The 15,528-nt window shown below is 40.5% G+C and overlaps 1 protein-coding gene across 5 annotated transcripts in view; it reads left to right on the top strand.

Moving 5' to 3' along the window:
* The window catches only part of LOC108175444 (phosphatidylinositol 3,4,5-trisphosphate 3-phosphatase TPTE2), a 100,272-nt gene that overhangs the window by 21,507 nt on the left and 63,237 nt on the right, over positions 1 to 15,528 (top strand). For 3 of the 5 annotated variants that reach the window (XM_051832285.2, XM_051832286.2, XM_051832283.2), the window contains exons 5-8: positions 6,091 to 6,144; positions 8,386 to 8,439; positions 11,454 to 11,507; positions 14,913 to 14,966. In XM_051832285.2, the coding sequence (XP_051688245.1) occupies positions 6,091 to 6,144; positions 8,386 to 8,439; positions 11,454 to 11,507; positions 14,913 to 14,966 (216 nt within the window). Of the gene's footprint in view, positions 1 to 289; positions 5,192 to 6,090; positions 6,145 to 8,385; positions 8,440 to 11,453; positions 11,508 to 14,912; positions 14,967 to 15,528 lie in introns of those variants that run through there. The other 2 variants (XM_051832288.2, XM_051832287.2) reach the window with 2 other exon arrangements.

Raw genomic sequence — 15,528 nt, 5'->3', positions numbered from 1 at the left:
GTGCCAGAAGCTTCCTCCAGGTATCCCACATGAGTTCAGGGGTTCTCTGCTGCCTTCTTAAGGTGCACCAGCAGAGAGCTGGATTGGAAGTGGAGCAGCCAAGACTTCACCCAGCACCTATGTGGGATGTCCAGCACTGCAGACCAGGGTTTTAACCTGCTACACCAAGATACAGCCCCTGAAGTTCAAATAAACTTCAATAGATATACATATACACAAATATATATATATATATATATATATATATATATATATATATACGTAATCACACATAGATATTTCTGTCATCACCTGCTGAAGCATAGTACAGTGAAGGAATAAGGCTGGGGTTAGTAGAATTTACTCTCAGGAATATCCTTAGGAATACAGGTTGTCCTGATACTTTCTAAATCTTCTCACTGTGGATCTGTGGAGAACTTTTTATTTTCCTGAGATCAAATTATACATAAGATACACAGGTTATGGAAAGCATACCTCTTCCAGTCAGTAGGTTTCTCACTCTTAATTAGTAGTAGACAGTCAACCTAAGAAAATGTAAAGTGTCTCCACTTGAATAGTCCAGTGAAGAAAAGAATCCTATTTGGAGCGAAGATGAGAAAATAGCAGAAAGCAGCAGTGGGGCCCTCCTAGAAATGATCTGATCTACTGGAACCTGGATGTGTGCCTCACTGTCCATGCTCTGCCATGTGAGGCTGCCTCCCCAAACCCTGCTCAAGGCTGCAGCCATTCAACCCTATCTCATGGACAGAAGACAATGATGGGTGAAATAAGGAGATGATGAAAGAACTTGAGAATCAGGACATTAGACAGGGTAAGAGGGTTGTTTCCTGTAACCTACAGAAAATCTGAAATAAATGCGACTTTAGAAGGCTTATATACCTTGGGGTTCAAATAAGTTACTTCATTATGGAAACATTTCTATTTTCACAGACCTGTGGCATTCATTACCAACATATAAAGTCTCATTTTCATTAAAAAGGGTCAACAAGTTCAAGTGAATGATATACACAAGTGCATTTACATATCAATAGTTCATAGGTTGTAGCATAATTTTTAACTGTTTGCTCAAAAAGTAATTTTGAGTTACATTTTGTGTTTGTATTTAAATTTTCAATAGCCAGTATGATTTTACATCTGGTGCCTGGGATCTAGCTCCCAGAGATAGTATGGCATAAATAAATCAACTATGATATATGGACAAATATGCATTGCCAGATAAATATAGATATATGCTAATGATATGTACACATATATAGAGGATACATATATGGACACTCACAAAAGCAAATATACCAGAAGAAGGAGAAGAGAGAAGTGAGGCAAACTTCTTGAGTGGAGCATGGCAAGAGAGTCATTGACACTTTTAATGTTCTCACCATGGCATATGTAGATACTTTTCCCATGTTTTGCACAGATTTGGATAACAGACGAGCATGTCATAAGAGGAATACTTCTTCCTCCTGGTAATATTCACATTGAGTAACCCCTAGACAAAGTTGTAAGGAAACTTTCAAAAACGCCTGTGGTTAGACTTTATTGTACTGGCGGATGAAAAGAAAGAGTCTTATTTGGAGCCAGGAAGAGGTGCCAGTGGATAGAAAGAAGAGGAGCCTGTAGCAGAGAAGAATGGAGCTAATGGAACCTGGGTGTGTTCCTCATCCTCCAGGTCTCTGCCACCAAATGAGGTTGGTGCCTGAAAACAAACTCACCATCACACTAATAGAGCCACTCACACATAAATTTACTTAACCTTCTCTGAGGGGCAGGAATGACGGCCATTTGGAATGAAAGTAAGGAGGTAATAGGTGTACTTAGGATGCACAGCATTTGATGAAGTAAGAGTGATGTATAATCATAAAGTGAAGTTGAATTTGAAATAAATTCTACCACAAAAGCCTTTTACACATCAATATTAAGATATTCAGAACATAAAACTGGACCAGCCTAAGGAAATCATTACCACCATATAAACTCATCCCTAATTTTTAAAAGCCAGATTCATGCAGCTATGGGGGGAAGAGCAGCTATAATCCAAAAGTTGTACTTACAAAATGTATATTTATTAAATAAAAGCTTTCTGTAAAAAAGCCAGTTTCAAATGAGTAACATAGAGATGCATATTAAAGCATCAAGTTTTAGAATAATGTGATCACCTGACCAAAAGTAAGGCATAATCACATGATTTATGCCTACATTCTATTCTTTAATCCTTTACTCACCCTTGAATGAATTGACATCAGAGATCTATGAAAAACCATCATTGAAATGTAAGTTATAAATTAATGGAAAAATATACTTCAAAAAGTTTGAGGAAAAAAAAAGTTTAATGAAGAGGAACAGTGTTTGGGGCAGCAGGATATGCTGCCACTTGTAATGTCGCATCCCATATCGGAGTGGCAATTCAAGTCCCAGCTGCTCCACTTCCTATCCAGCTTCCTACTAATGCCCCGGGCACCCATGTGGGAGACCAACATGGAGTTACTGGCTCTTGGTTTCAGCCTTACTAGCCCCAGCTATTTTGTCCATTTGGGGAGGAAACCAGCATCTTCTGCCACTTTTCCCAGGCCATTAGCAAGCACTTAGGACACAAATTAGCATCCATATGGCATGCCAGCGTCAGAGGTGTTGGCTTTACCCACTGTGCCACAATGCTGGCCCCTGACTATATATTTTATAATCCCTAGCTTACACCTGAATGAACTGACATCAATAAACTATGTGGAGCCTGTTAATAAAATATGTTAGACACTAACACATGCAGACTTCAAAAATTTCACAGGAAAGGATCAGATTTCAGTGCAGTGATTGATTGTCACCACTTGGGACACTCACATCCCTTAACAGAGTGCCTAGTTTGCCTCCTGGCTCCTCACTTTCACTTCAGCTTCCTGCTAATACACACCCTTGGAGGTAGCAAGTAATGGCTGAAGTGCTTCTTTCTTGTTGTCCAAGTGGAGACCTAGACTGAGTTCAAGTTACTGGCTTCAGCCTGGCACCTCTTGTGTGTGTTGCAGGCATCTGGAGAGTGAACCAACCAAGAGAAGATCCTTCTGTTTGTTTCTCAGTCTCTCTTTTTGCCTTCAAATAAAATGGAGAAAAAAGGGGTCTTGGAGAGTTGGGCATTTGACACAGTGGGTACTATGTCATTTGAGATCCAACTTCCCATGTCAGAGTGTCCGTGTTTTAGTGCTGGCCCCATCCTTGATGCCAGCTTCCTACTAATGTGCATGCTAGAAGGAAGTCAGGTAGTTGGATCCTTGCCAAGGATCTGGAAGACCAGATTGAGTTCCTGGTTCCAAGCTTTGGCACAGGCTAGTTCTGGCTGTTGCAGGCACAGGTGAAGTAAACTGATAGGTAGGAGGCTGTCACTTTGCAGAAAAACTGAACATGAATCTTGAGTCATTTTATTCTACAGAACAGATACTCATAACAAATATACAACGTGCAATTTTAATGCAAAAGTGTATTTTCACAAAGATAGTTATATTCCTTTGTTTATATCTATAGAACTTTTTAAAGCATTGTTTGTAAAGCTGATCTGATATAGATAACTTTCTTCAATTTGTTTGTCTTAGAATATCTTTCCCTTCATTTATGAAATATAGCTAACCTAGTTAAAGTATTCTGAAAGACATTTTTTCAGAATTTTGAATATATTATTCTATTTTCTCCTACCTGTACTGTTTCTATTGAAACCTTGGTTACTATTCTAATGGGGTTTCTATCAAAGGTCACTTGATAATTTTCTCTTGCAGATATTAATATTTCTTGTGTTGTACTTTTTTTTTTGACAGGTAGAGTGGACAGTGAGAGAGAGAGAGAGACAGAGAGAAAGGTCTTCCTTTTCCTTTGGTTCACCCCCCAATGGCCGTTGCGGCCGGCGTACCACGCTGATCTGAAGCCAGGAGCAAGGTGCTTCTCCTGGTCTCCCAAGAAGGTGCAGGGCCCAACATTTTGGGACATCCTCTATTGCACTCCCAGGCCACAGCAGAGAGCAGGACTGGACGGGACAGAATCCCGCTCCTGACTGGGACTAGAACCCGGGGTGCCAGTGCCGCAGGTGGAGGATTAGCATATTGAGCTGTGGCGCCAGCCTTGTGTTGTACTTTTGAGAGTTTGACAGTCGTATGTCATGGTGAAGATCATTTCTGGTTATTTTATTTGAGGTTCTGTGGGCCTTCTATTCTTGGATGTTCATTATCTTTCTCCAAATTAAAAAAGGAACCTGGAGGGGCCAGCGACATGGCTCACTGTGTTGATCCTTCTCCTGCGGTGCCTGCATCCTGTATGGGTGCCAGGTTCTAGTCCCAGTTGCTCCTCTTTTGGTCCAGCTCTCTGCTGTGGCCCGGAAAGGCAGTGGAGGATGGCCCAAGCACTTAGGCCCCTGCACCCACATGGGAGACCAGGAGGAAGCACCTGGCTCCTGCCTTCAGATTGGCACAGCTCTGGCTGTAGTGGCCATTTGAGGGGTGAACTAACAGAAGGAAGATCTCTCTCTCTCTCTCTCTCTCTCACTGTCTAACTCTATCTGTCAAATAAATTAAAAAAAAAAAGGAACCTGGAAAGTTTTCAGCCATTATCTCAATGAGTAGATTTTCTAGTCCATTAATCCTCTCTCCTCTCTCTGGAATTCCCAGAATTTGGATATTTATTTGTTTGATGGTTTCGCAAATGTCTCAAGGCTGTCTTCATTTTCTTTCTCTACATTTTTCTTTTCTTTGATCTGGCTGAGGTGATATTCCAAATGATTTTTATTCAAATTCAGATGTTCTTTCTTCCATTTGATCAAGTCTGTTGTTGAGGTTTTCAACTTTATTTTTCGCTTGATCTGTTGAGTTTGTTTCCAAGATTTGTTTGGTTCTTCTTCAAGATGTCTTACTCCTTCCTGAATGTCTCATTGATATCATGCATTATTTTCTGATTTTATTTAACTATTTGTCTGTGTTCACTTGTATCTCTTTGATAATCCATATAATCCCTCTTCTGAATTCTTCAGTCATTTTATCAATCACTTTTTATTTGAGATCTGATACAAGAATGGTATTCTGTTCCTTTTCAGGCATCATGGCACCTTATTTTTTCATATTACTTGTGAACCTACGTTGAGAATTGCATATCTGGTAGATAAGATGTCTCTACGTTCTCTTATTGATTAGCCTTCATGATAATCTACTTTTCAAGATTTGACATGGTATGTCAATTTGGCAGGCAATGTTGGCTTTGGTTTCACTTGGGCACTGTAGCATGATGTTATCATTTCTTTGACTGTAATCAATGCCTACAGTGTTGGAATCAGAGTAACTTACAATTTCCAGGGGTCATGCCAGAGTGAAGATACTCTAGACCTGAGCAGAACACACAGTAGTGAGGGGCGAGGTCTCCACTGTTAGGCCATTCCTGTAATGGAAGTGGTAGCACATGAATCAGGATGAATATTTCTTCTGACACCATCAGGATGTACTCTTCGGTTGGAGGAATTAGCTTTAGCTGGCCACCCGACAGAATGTGGGGCACTTGTAGAACCCACCCTCAGTTCCAAAAGCAGAATTCACACAGATGGGGAAGAGAGGGCTTGATGGGAGGAGAGGGCTGCAAGGGAGCATAGCTCCCATCTTCAGTCCTGTGGCAGGCCCACACACAGCTGATTGCAGAAGTCCTGCACTCTCCTGGTACCTGCTGTTAGTCTTCCTAATTGGCACAATAGCTGGTATGAGGCTGGACCAAAGCCAGGAATCCAGGACATTCTTCCGGGTCTCCCATGTGGATGCATGGGCCCAAAAACTTGGGTCATCTTCTGCCACTTTCCCAGGCACACATCAAGGGAGCTTGATCAGAAGTGGAGCAGCAGGGGAGCAGAGCAGTGCCCAATGGGATGCAAACATCCTAGGTTACAGCTTAACCTATGCCACTACATCAGCCTCCATAAAGTTACATATCTAATAAAAAATACCTACCAAGTTCAAACAGTGATATAACATGACCACCTGAAGATCAACCAGTTCACATCCAGAGTAATTGTAGTCATTTGAACAAAAGTAATAAGATAAAATCCTGTGTGATTTCTGACTATATATCTTTATATTCACTTAGGTCAAACCCAAATGAAACAATACCCATTACTTATGTGGAATACATCAATGACATGTGAGTGAAAAACCCATTCAATGTGTGTATATGTATATATGGATCCCCCAAAAGACACAGGTAATTATGTGCAATCCTTAAAATTATGCTACTAACTATGAACTGATTGATATTTAAATACACATGTGCATGTCACTAACTTGAACTTGGAAGGCATTTTTTGAAAATTAAAAATGAAGCTTCATATGAATATCTCAGGACTATTAAAACAGAAGTATATCCAGAGTGAAATAACTATTCTTTTAATCCCTAGCCTATAAGGGTTGCATTTACGTCAGATGACATGTTTTTACCTGTGTATGTATATGTGTTGTGTGTATGTGTATAGGTGTGTGCATGAATAATCATCAAAAGGAGCATGAAATATCTTTTTCTCTCCTTTCACTTTTAGTCTGCATGCATCTTTGTTGGTGAGATGTGTTTCTTGTAGACAGCACATACATGGGTTTTGTTTTTTAACCCATTCAGTCTCTGTCCTTTAACTTGAGAGTTGAGGCCATTTACATTCAAGGTGACTATTGATAAGTAATGACTTTGGCCTGCAATTTTTCCTTTAATATTCCTATTTTTATTTACTTTGGATTCCTTTGTGTTTTTACTGGGGGGTTTTCTGCCTTTATCTTCTCTTTGGTAGGGATGACCATTTTTCTGTGTTTCTGTGTGTGCACATCCTTCAGCATCTTTTGCGAGGCTGGATGGGTGATGACAAATTCTTTGAATTTCTGTTTGTTATGGAAGGTCTTTATTTCACCTTTATTCAGAAATTATAGCTTTTCCAGGTACAGTGCTCTGGGTTGACAGTTTTTTTTTTTTCTCAAGATGGAATGTATTTCACCATTCTCTCCTAGCCTGTAATGTTTGTGATGAAAAGTCTATTGTGAGTCTAATTTGAAATACTCTGAAAGTAATCTGGCATTTCCCTCATGCACATTTTAGAATCTTCCCTTTATGGTTTTCTGTAGAGAGCTTGATTAAAATGTGTTGTCATGGGGAGGATCTTCTCTGGTCATGTGTATTAGGAGTTCTATGTGCTTCCTTTACTTCATTGTCCCTTTCTTTCTCCAAAATGGGAAGTTTTCTATTATTAAATGAAAAAGGCTTTCTAATACTTTCTCTTTTCATGCCTTCAGGAACTCCTAGGGCCCATATGCTTGATCACTTGATAGTATCTTGTAGATTTCCAACAGTGCTTTTTAGTTTTCCAATTTGTTCTTGTTCTTTTTGGTCTGACTGTATAATTTCCTTCAATTTGTCTTCTAAGTTGGGTATTCTTTCTTCTAGTTCATATATGCTCTTGTTAAGGCTTTCCACTGCATTTTTTTGTTTGTTCTATTGAATTCTTCATTTCCAAGATTTCATTTTGATTTCTCTTCAAGATCTCAATTTCATGGGAGAAATTTTCATTCATTTCATGTATGGATTTCATTAGTTTGTGCATTTGCTTCTGATTACTTCTGAGTAATCATACAATAAATTTTTTGAATTCCAGTTCTGGCATTTCTTCAATCTCTTCACCTTCATATTCTAGTATTGAAGTGTTGTATTCTTTTGGAAGGCATCATGCTTTTTCCTTATTCTTGTTTCTTGAATTGGTGCATTTATTATTCAGCATTTCTGGAGATACTCATTGGTTTCTTTGTCTTTTTGCTGTGGTGGCTTTTATCTTTGGATTATGCCTCTGTATTAGCAGAGTGTCTATTTTTTCAGTGAATACCTAGAGGTGTATGGTGGCTGTGGTCAGCGAGCTCTGTTCAGTACTCCAGGGTGAAGGCAGTGTCTAAAGTGACACACAGGTTGGGCATGGAAAATCTTTTTTTTTTTAATCTGAGGGGAAATTTTTTCTGCTCTGTTGACATAGCCTCAGCTCACCTCTTCTCAAATGAGACTGGTGCCTGGACGCTAGCCCCAGTGGGTATAATATTTGTCCATGCTGCCACTAGGAACACACCAAGGATCTGTTCAGTCCTCAGTGTAAGCTCAGATTCCCCAGCAATGTCCCTCACCAGGGAACCTGGGATCCCTGAGCATGTGGAGCCTCCCAGAGTGACTGCCCAAAGTCCCAGCCACACCCCATAAAGATTCATTTCTAATAAAAATACATACCAAGCTCAAACAGTGATATAACATGACCATCTGAAGATTAACCAGTTCACATTCAAAGTAACTATTGTCATTTGAGCAAAAATAGTAAGATAAAATCCTGTGTAATTTCTGACTATATATATCTTTATATTCCCTTAGCTCACACTCAGAAGACTCAAAATCCATTACTGATGTGGAATCCATCAGGGACAAGTGAGTGAAAAACAAATTCAATATGTGTGTATGTATACATGAATTCCCCAAGACACAGGTAAGTATATACAATCCTTAAAATTAAGCTACTGCAGCCGGCGCCGCAGCTCACTAGGCTAATCCTCCGCCTTGCGGCGCCGGCACCCTGGGTTCTAGTCCCGGTCGGGGCACCGGATTCTGTCCCGGTTGCCCCTCTTCCAGGCCAGCTCTCTGCTGTGGCCCGGGAGTGCAGTGGAAGATGGCCCAAGTGCTTGGGCCCTGCACCCCAAGGGAGACCAGGAGAAGCACCTGGCTCCTGCCATCGGATCGGCGCAGTGCGCTGGTTGCAGCGCGCCGGCTGCGGCAGCCATTGGAGGGTGAACCAACGGCAAAAGAAGACCTTTCTCTCTGTCTCTCTCTCTCTCACTGTCCACTCCTGCCTTTAAAAAAAAAATTAAGCTACTGCTTGTGAACTGATATTTAAATACACATGTGCATTTCACTAATTTGAACTTGGTAGGTATTTTTGAAAATTAAAAATGAAGCTTCATATGACAATAATGAATATCTCAGGACTATTAAAACAGAAATATATCCAGAATGAAATTTTAACTACTCTTTTAATCCCTAATCTATAAGGGTTGCATTTATGTCAGATTACATATATTTATCTGTATATGCATATGTGGTATGTGTGTATGTGTTTAGGTGGGTGGATGAATAATCATCAAAAAACTCATGGAGCAGCCCACATTGTAGTGCAGCAGGTTGATATTACTTGCAGCTAAGGCATCACAGATTACAATGCTTGTTCCAGTCTTGGCTGTACCCCTTCCAATCCAACTTCCTGTTAATGTATCTGGGAAGGACGTGGCTGATGATCCAGTGTTGGGCCCTGTTACCTGCAAGGGAAACTGACATAGAGTTTCTGCCTCCTGACATTGGCCTGGTCCAGCCACAGTCATTGAAGCCATTTAGGGAGTGAATAAGTAAAGGCCAGCTATCTCTCTCTCTCTCTCTCTCTCTCTCTCTCTATATATATATATATATATATATATCTTGCTCACTCTCTTCCACTCTCTCCATCACTCTGCCTTTCAACTAAATCTTTTTTAAAACCAAAATGAATGGAAATATAAGTTATGAAATAACTATGCCTGTATTTAAAAATGTTTGCATTATAATAAGCTTAACACTCAATTCCATTTTCATGGACTTTTTAAAGATTTTATATTTTTTAACTTTTATTTAATGAATATAAATTTCCAAAGTACAGCTTATGGATTATAATGGCTTCCCCCCTATAACTTCCCTCCCACCCGCAACCCTCCCCTTTCCTACTCCCTCTCCCCTTCCATTCACATCAAGATTCATTTTCAATTCTCTTTATATACAGAAGATCAGTTTAGTATACATTAAGTAAAGATTTCAACAGTTTGCTCCCACACAGAAACATAGAGTGAAAATACTGTTTGAGTACTAGTTATAGCATTAAATCTCCATGTACAGCACACTAAGGGCAAAGATCCTAGATGAGGAGTAAGTGCACAGTGACTCCTGTTGTTGACTTAACAAATTGACACTCTTGTTTATGGCATCAGTAATCACCCTAGGCTCTTGTCATGAGCTGTCAAGGCTATGGAAGCCCCCTGAGTTCACTGACTCTGATCATATTTAGACAAGGTCGTAGTCAAAGTGGAAGTTCTCTCCTCCCTTCAGAGAAAGGTACCTCCTTCTTTGATGACCCGTTCTTTCCACTGGGATCTCACTCGTGGAGATCTTTCATTTAGGTTTTTTTTTTTTCCCCAGAGTGTCTTGGCTTTCCATCCCTGAAATAATCTCATGGGCTTTTCAGCCAGATCCGCATGTCCTAAGGGCTGATTCTGAGGCCAGAGTGCTGTTTAGGACATCTGCCATTCTATGGGTCTGCTGTGTATCTCACTTCCCATGTTGGATCGTTCTCTCCCTTTTTGATTCTATCAGTTAGTATTTGCAGACACTAGTCTTGTTTATGTGATCCCTTTGGCTCTTAGTCCTATCATTATGATCAATTGTGAACAGAAATTGATCACTGGGACCAGTGAGATGGCAATGAGTGGTAGAGTTACAGACAGTGACAGGGAGAGACAAAGAGAGAGAAAGGTCTTCCTTCCGTTAGTTCACTCCCCAAATGGTTGCAATGGACAAAGCTGCGCTGATACAAAGCCAGGAACCAGGTGCTTCTTCGCAGTCTCCCATGGGGTTGCAAGTGCTCAAGTACTTGAGCCAACTTCTACTGCTTTTCCAGGCCATAGCAAGGGAGCTAGATTGGAAAAGGAGCAGCTGGGACTCAAACCAGCCCCCACATGGGATCCACCACAGGCAAAGGATTAACCTACTGCACCATGGCGCCAGCCACCATGAATATTTTTAATTGCTCTCATACACACATAGATATTTCTATCAACACCACACATGTAGAAACATAATACAATGAAAGAAAACAGTTGAGTCTTGTGAAATTTACTGTGAGGAAGGTCCTTGAGAACATTTCCATACCTGTAGAGAACTTTTTGTTTTTCTTAGGTCAAATTTGGTAACAAAAGAAGTCATGAAAGGCATGCCTCTTCCAGTCAGTATCTTTGTAACTTTTATTTAGTTTGGGACAAACAGTCCTTTAGGAAACTCAGTTTTGCCATTTGTGGCTCTCTGCTAGAGTGGGCTGAAGAAGGAGAGATTTCCATTTGGAGAAAGAGGAGGAAGTAGTCGTCAGGAAACTCTGGTGCCCTCAGCAGAAGTGACCAGGGCTAATGGAACCTGGATTTGTGCCTCATCTTCCAAACTCTGCCACCACATAAGGCTGGTACATCAACCGTTAGGACAAGAGCTGATCAAGTCACTGTTTCTCATAGTGTCCATTTCATTTCAACAAGTTTCCCCTTTGGTGATCAGTGATTTGTACAAGTGCATTTAAATGTCAATCAGTTCATGGGTAGTACCATAGTTTTAACTATGTGACCCTCAAAATAATTTAGAATTATGTGTTGTTTCTTTAGGCCACCCTCTAATGAGTTGATGCCAGTTGCCTCTGATGGAGCCACCAATGAAACGTGAGTTATAAAATAAACACTTAAAGATGTATATGTATTTTCCAAGAAGTCTTTGCCAGTACTTATATCTTGCAGGGGTTTTCCAATGCTTTCTAATAATTTGATGGTGTAGGGTCATAGATTTAAGTCTTTAATCCATGTTGAGTGAATTTTTGTGTAAGGTAAAAGGTAGGGGTCTTGCTTCATGACTCTGCACGTGGAAATCCAATTTTCCCAGCACCATTTATTGAATAGATTGTCCTTACTCCAGGGATTGGTTTTGGATCCTTGATCAAATATAAGTTGGCCATTGATGTTTGGATTCATTTCTGGTGTTTCTATTCTGTTCCATTGGTCTATCTATCTGTTTCTGTACCAGTACCATGCTGTTTTGATAACAACTGCCCTGTAGTATGTCCTGAAATCTGATATTGTGATGCCTCCAGCTTTGTTTTTGTTGTACAAGATTGCTTTAGCTATTCGAGTTCTCCTGTGTCTCCATATGAATTTCAGCATCATTTTTTCCAGATCTGAAAAGAAGGTCTTTGGTATCTTGATTGGTATTGCATTGAATGTATAAATTGCTTTTGGGAGAATGGACATTTTGATGATATTGGTTCTTCCAATCCATGAGCATGGAAGATTTTTCCAGTTTTTGGTATCCTCTTCTATTTCTTTCCTTAAAGTTTTGTAATTTTCATTGTAGAGATCCTTAACATCCTTGGTTAAGTTTATTCCAAGGTATTTGATTGTTTTTGTAGCTATTGTGAATGGGATTGATCTTAGAAGTTCTTCCTCAGCCGTGGCATTGCCTGTGTATACAAAGGCTGTTAATTTTTGTGCATTGATTTTATATCCTGCTACTTTGCCAAACTTTTCTACGAGTTCCAATAGTCTCTTAGTAGTCTCTCTTTGGGTCCCCTAAATAAAGAATCATATCAGAAGCACAGGCAGTCAAAGCCAAAATTAACATTTGGGATTGCATCAAATTGAGAAGTTTCTGTACTTCAAAAGAAACAGTCAGGAGAGTGAAGAGGCAACCAACAGAATGGGAAAATATATTTGCAAACGATGCAACAGATAAAGGGTTGATAACCAGAATCTACAAAGAAATCAAGAAACTCTACAACATCAAAACACACAACCCACTTAAGAGATGGGCCAAGGACCTCAAGAGACATTTTTCAAAAGATGTAATCCAAATGGCCAACAGGCACATGAAAAAATGTTCAAGATCACTAGCAATCAGGGAAATGCAAATCAAAACCACAATGAGGTTTCACCTCACCCCGGTTAGAATGGCTCACATTCAGAAATCTACCAACAACAGATGCTGGCGAGGATGTGGGGAAAAAGGGACACTAACCCACTGTTGGTGGGAATGCAAACTGGTCAAGCCACTATGGAAGTCAGTGTGGAGATTCCTCAGAAACCTGAATATAACCCTACCATTCAACCCAGCCATCCCACTCCTCGGAATTAACCCAAAGGAAATTAAATTGGCAAACAAAAAAGCAGTCTGCACCTTAATGTTTACTGCAGCTCATTTCACAATAGCCAAGACCTGGAATCAACCCAAATGCCCATCAACAGTAGACTGGATAAAGAAATTATGGGACATGTACTCTATAGAATACTATACAGCAAGCCGGTGCCGTGGCTCACTAGGCTAATCCTCTGCCGGCACACCGTGTTCTAGTCCCAGTCAGGGTGCCGGATTCTGTCCTGGTTGCCCCTCTTCCAGGCCAGCTCTCTGCTGTGGCCAGGGAATGCAGTGGAGGATGGCCCAAGTGCTTGGGTCCTGCACCCCATGGGAGACCAGATAAGTACCTGGCTCCTGCCTTCGGATCAGCGCGTGGTGCGCCAGCTGCAGCGTGCCGGCCACGGCGGGCATTGGAGGGTGAACCAACGGCAAAGGAAGACCTTTCTCTCTGTCTCTCTCTCTCACTGTCCACTCTTCCTGTCCAAAAAAAAAAAAAAAAAAGACTACTGCAAGGCTGGCGCTGTGGCATAGCAAATAAAGCCACCTCCTGCAATGCCGGTATCCCCATATGGGCACCAGTTTGAGTCCTGATTGCTCCACTTCCAATCCAGCTCTCTGCTGATGACCTGGGGAATGGGGAAGCAGTAGAAGATGGCCCGAGTCCTTGGGCCCCTGCATCCATTGAGAGATGCCGAAGAATCTCCTGGCTCCTGGCTTTGGGTTGGCCTAGCTCAACTATTGCAGCAATCTGGGGAGCGAACCAGTGGATGGAAGGCTTTCTCTCTCTTTCTCTCTCTCTCTGCTTCTCCTTCTCTCTGTATGTATCTCTGACTTTCAAATAAATTAATCTTAAAAAAAACCCATCATACTGGAAAAAAAAACCTTACTGGATTGGCAGAAGGAGGAGAGAATCCTTTTTGGTGCCAGAAGAAGGCAGCAGTGGACAGGGAGCAGAGAAATTTTGGGGGGCAGGATGGACCAAAAGTAGAGCTAACAACCCTGGAAGAGTCCCTTAGTCTCCAGAGCTCTGTTAGTTTCAACACTAAAAATTGAACAGGAATCTTTTTTAAAAATGATTTATTTTATTTACTTATTATATTTATTTTTCAAAAATATTGAATTATTTATTTATTTATTTATTTGAGAGGTAGAGTTACACACAGAGAGAGGGGGAGACAGCGAGAAAAGTCTTCTATTTGCTGGTCCATTCCCCAAATGGATGCAATGGCCTGAACTGAGCCAATGTGAAACCAGGAGCTAAGAGTTTCTTCCAGGTGTCCCATGTGAATGTAGGGTCCAAAGCACTTGTGCCATCTTCTACTGCTCTCCCAATCCATAGCAGAGAGCTGGATCAGATGTGGAGCAAGAAGGACAAGAACTGGTGCCCATATGGGATGCCAGCACCACAGGCAGAGGTTTAGCCCACAACACCACAGTGCTGGCCCCAATTTATTATATTTATTTGAAAGATAGAGTGTGGAGAGAGAGAGAGGGATGGAAAGACAGTTCACTCTCCAAATGGCCACAATGGGCCAGAGCTGGGCAGATCCAAAGCCAGGAACCTGGAGCTTCATCTGGGTTTCCATCATGGACTTGGTCCACCGTTTATGCTGCTTTCCCAGGCACATTAGTGGAGAGCTAGATTGGAAGTGGAGCAGTTGAGACTCGAACTGGCACACATATGAGATGCTGGCACTGCAGGTGGTAACTTAACCCACTACAATACAGCACCAGACCTGAACAAGAATCTTGAGTCATTTGATGATACTCATTTTACACAAATAACGTTCATTTCCTTGGAAGAGTGATATGTAAGTTTCCAAATAACCAACTTACATGTAAATTGATGTCAATTAGTATACAAATTATAGAGTAGATTGAACTGAAAGTGAAGTCTAGGAAGTCACATTGGTATCTAACTACTTGAATTTTATATTCTTTAGCACCACGGTATATGAATTCACGTCAACTTCCTGGGAAGGAGCTATCAGTGAAATGTAAGATATAAATACAACAATAAGGTATATGTATAAATACACACAAGTGCAAAATAATATATGTTAATTATATATAGAAAATAGGTGCAATATATGTATATAAACACGTGCACACACACACACACACATATACACACAAACACTCATACTCACATATCCACATAGAGAAAGGGAGGAAATTGAGATTTGGGAACTTTCTAGTGAGGAGTATGGCAGAACTCTTTTACACTCCAAATGCATAGTCACTTGATTCTATTTGATACTCAAGGAAGATAACTATGATTGGCGAAAATAAAGAGGGGAAAGTGGGACATAAGAGAGAGGAATCTAGACATGGTAAGTGAGTTGAGATTGAAATAAATGCCCCTTCAAAAGACTCTTACAAGTTGGTGCTAAGACAATAGGTTCTTAAATCTGTATATATTACAGCCTTCACAAACCTAATACATTCATTTTCACCACAAAGAACTTCATTTCTAATTTTTAAAAATCCAATTCAAAAACAGTGACATATATATATGTGTGTGTGTATATATTATATATATATATATATCAGTTTTTA

Source organism: Oryctolagus cuniculus, chromosome 9, assembly GCF_964237555.1.
Source record: "Oryctolagus cuniculus chromosome 9, mOryCun1.1, whole genome shotgun sequence".
In the NCBI taxonomy this organism is placed as follows: Eukaryota; Metazoa; Chordata; class Mammalia; order Lagomorpha; family Leporidae; genus Oryctolagus; species Oryctolagus cuniculus.
Note: the sequence above shows the minus strand (reverse complement) of the source record. Positions and strands in the feature narration are given on the sequence as shown.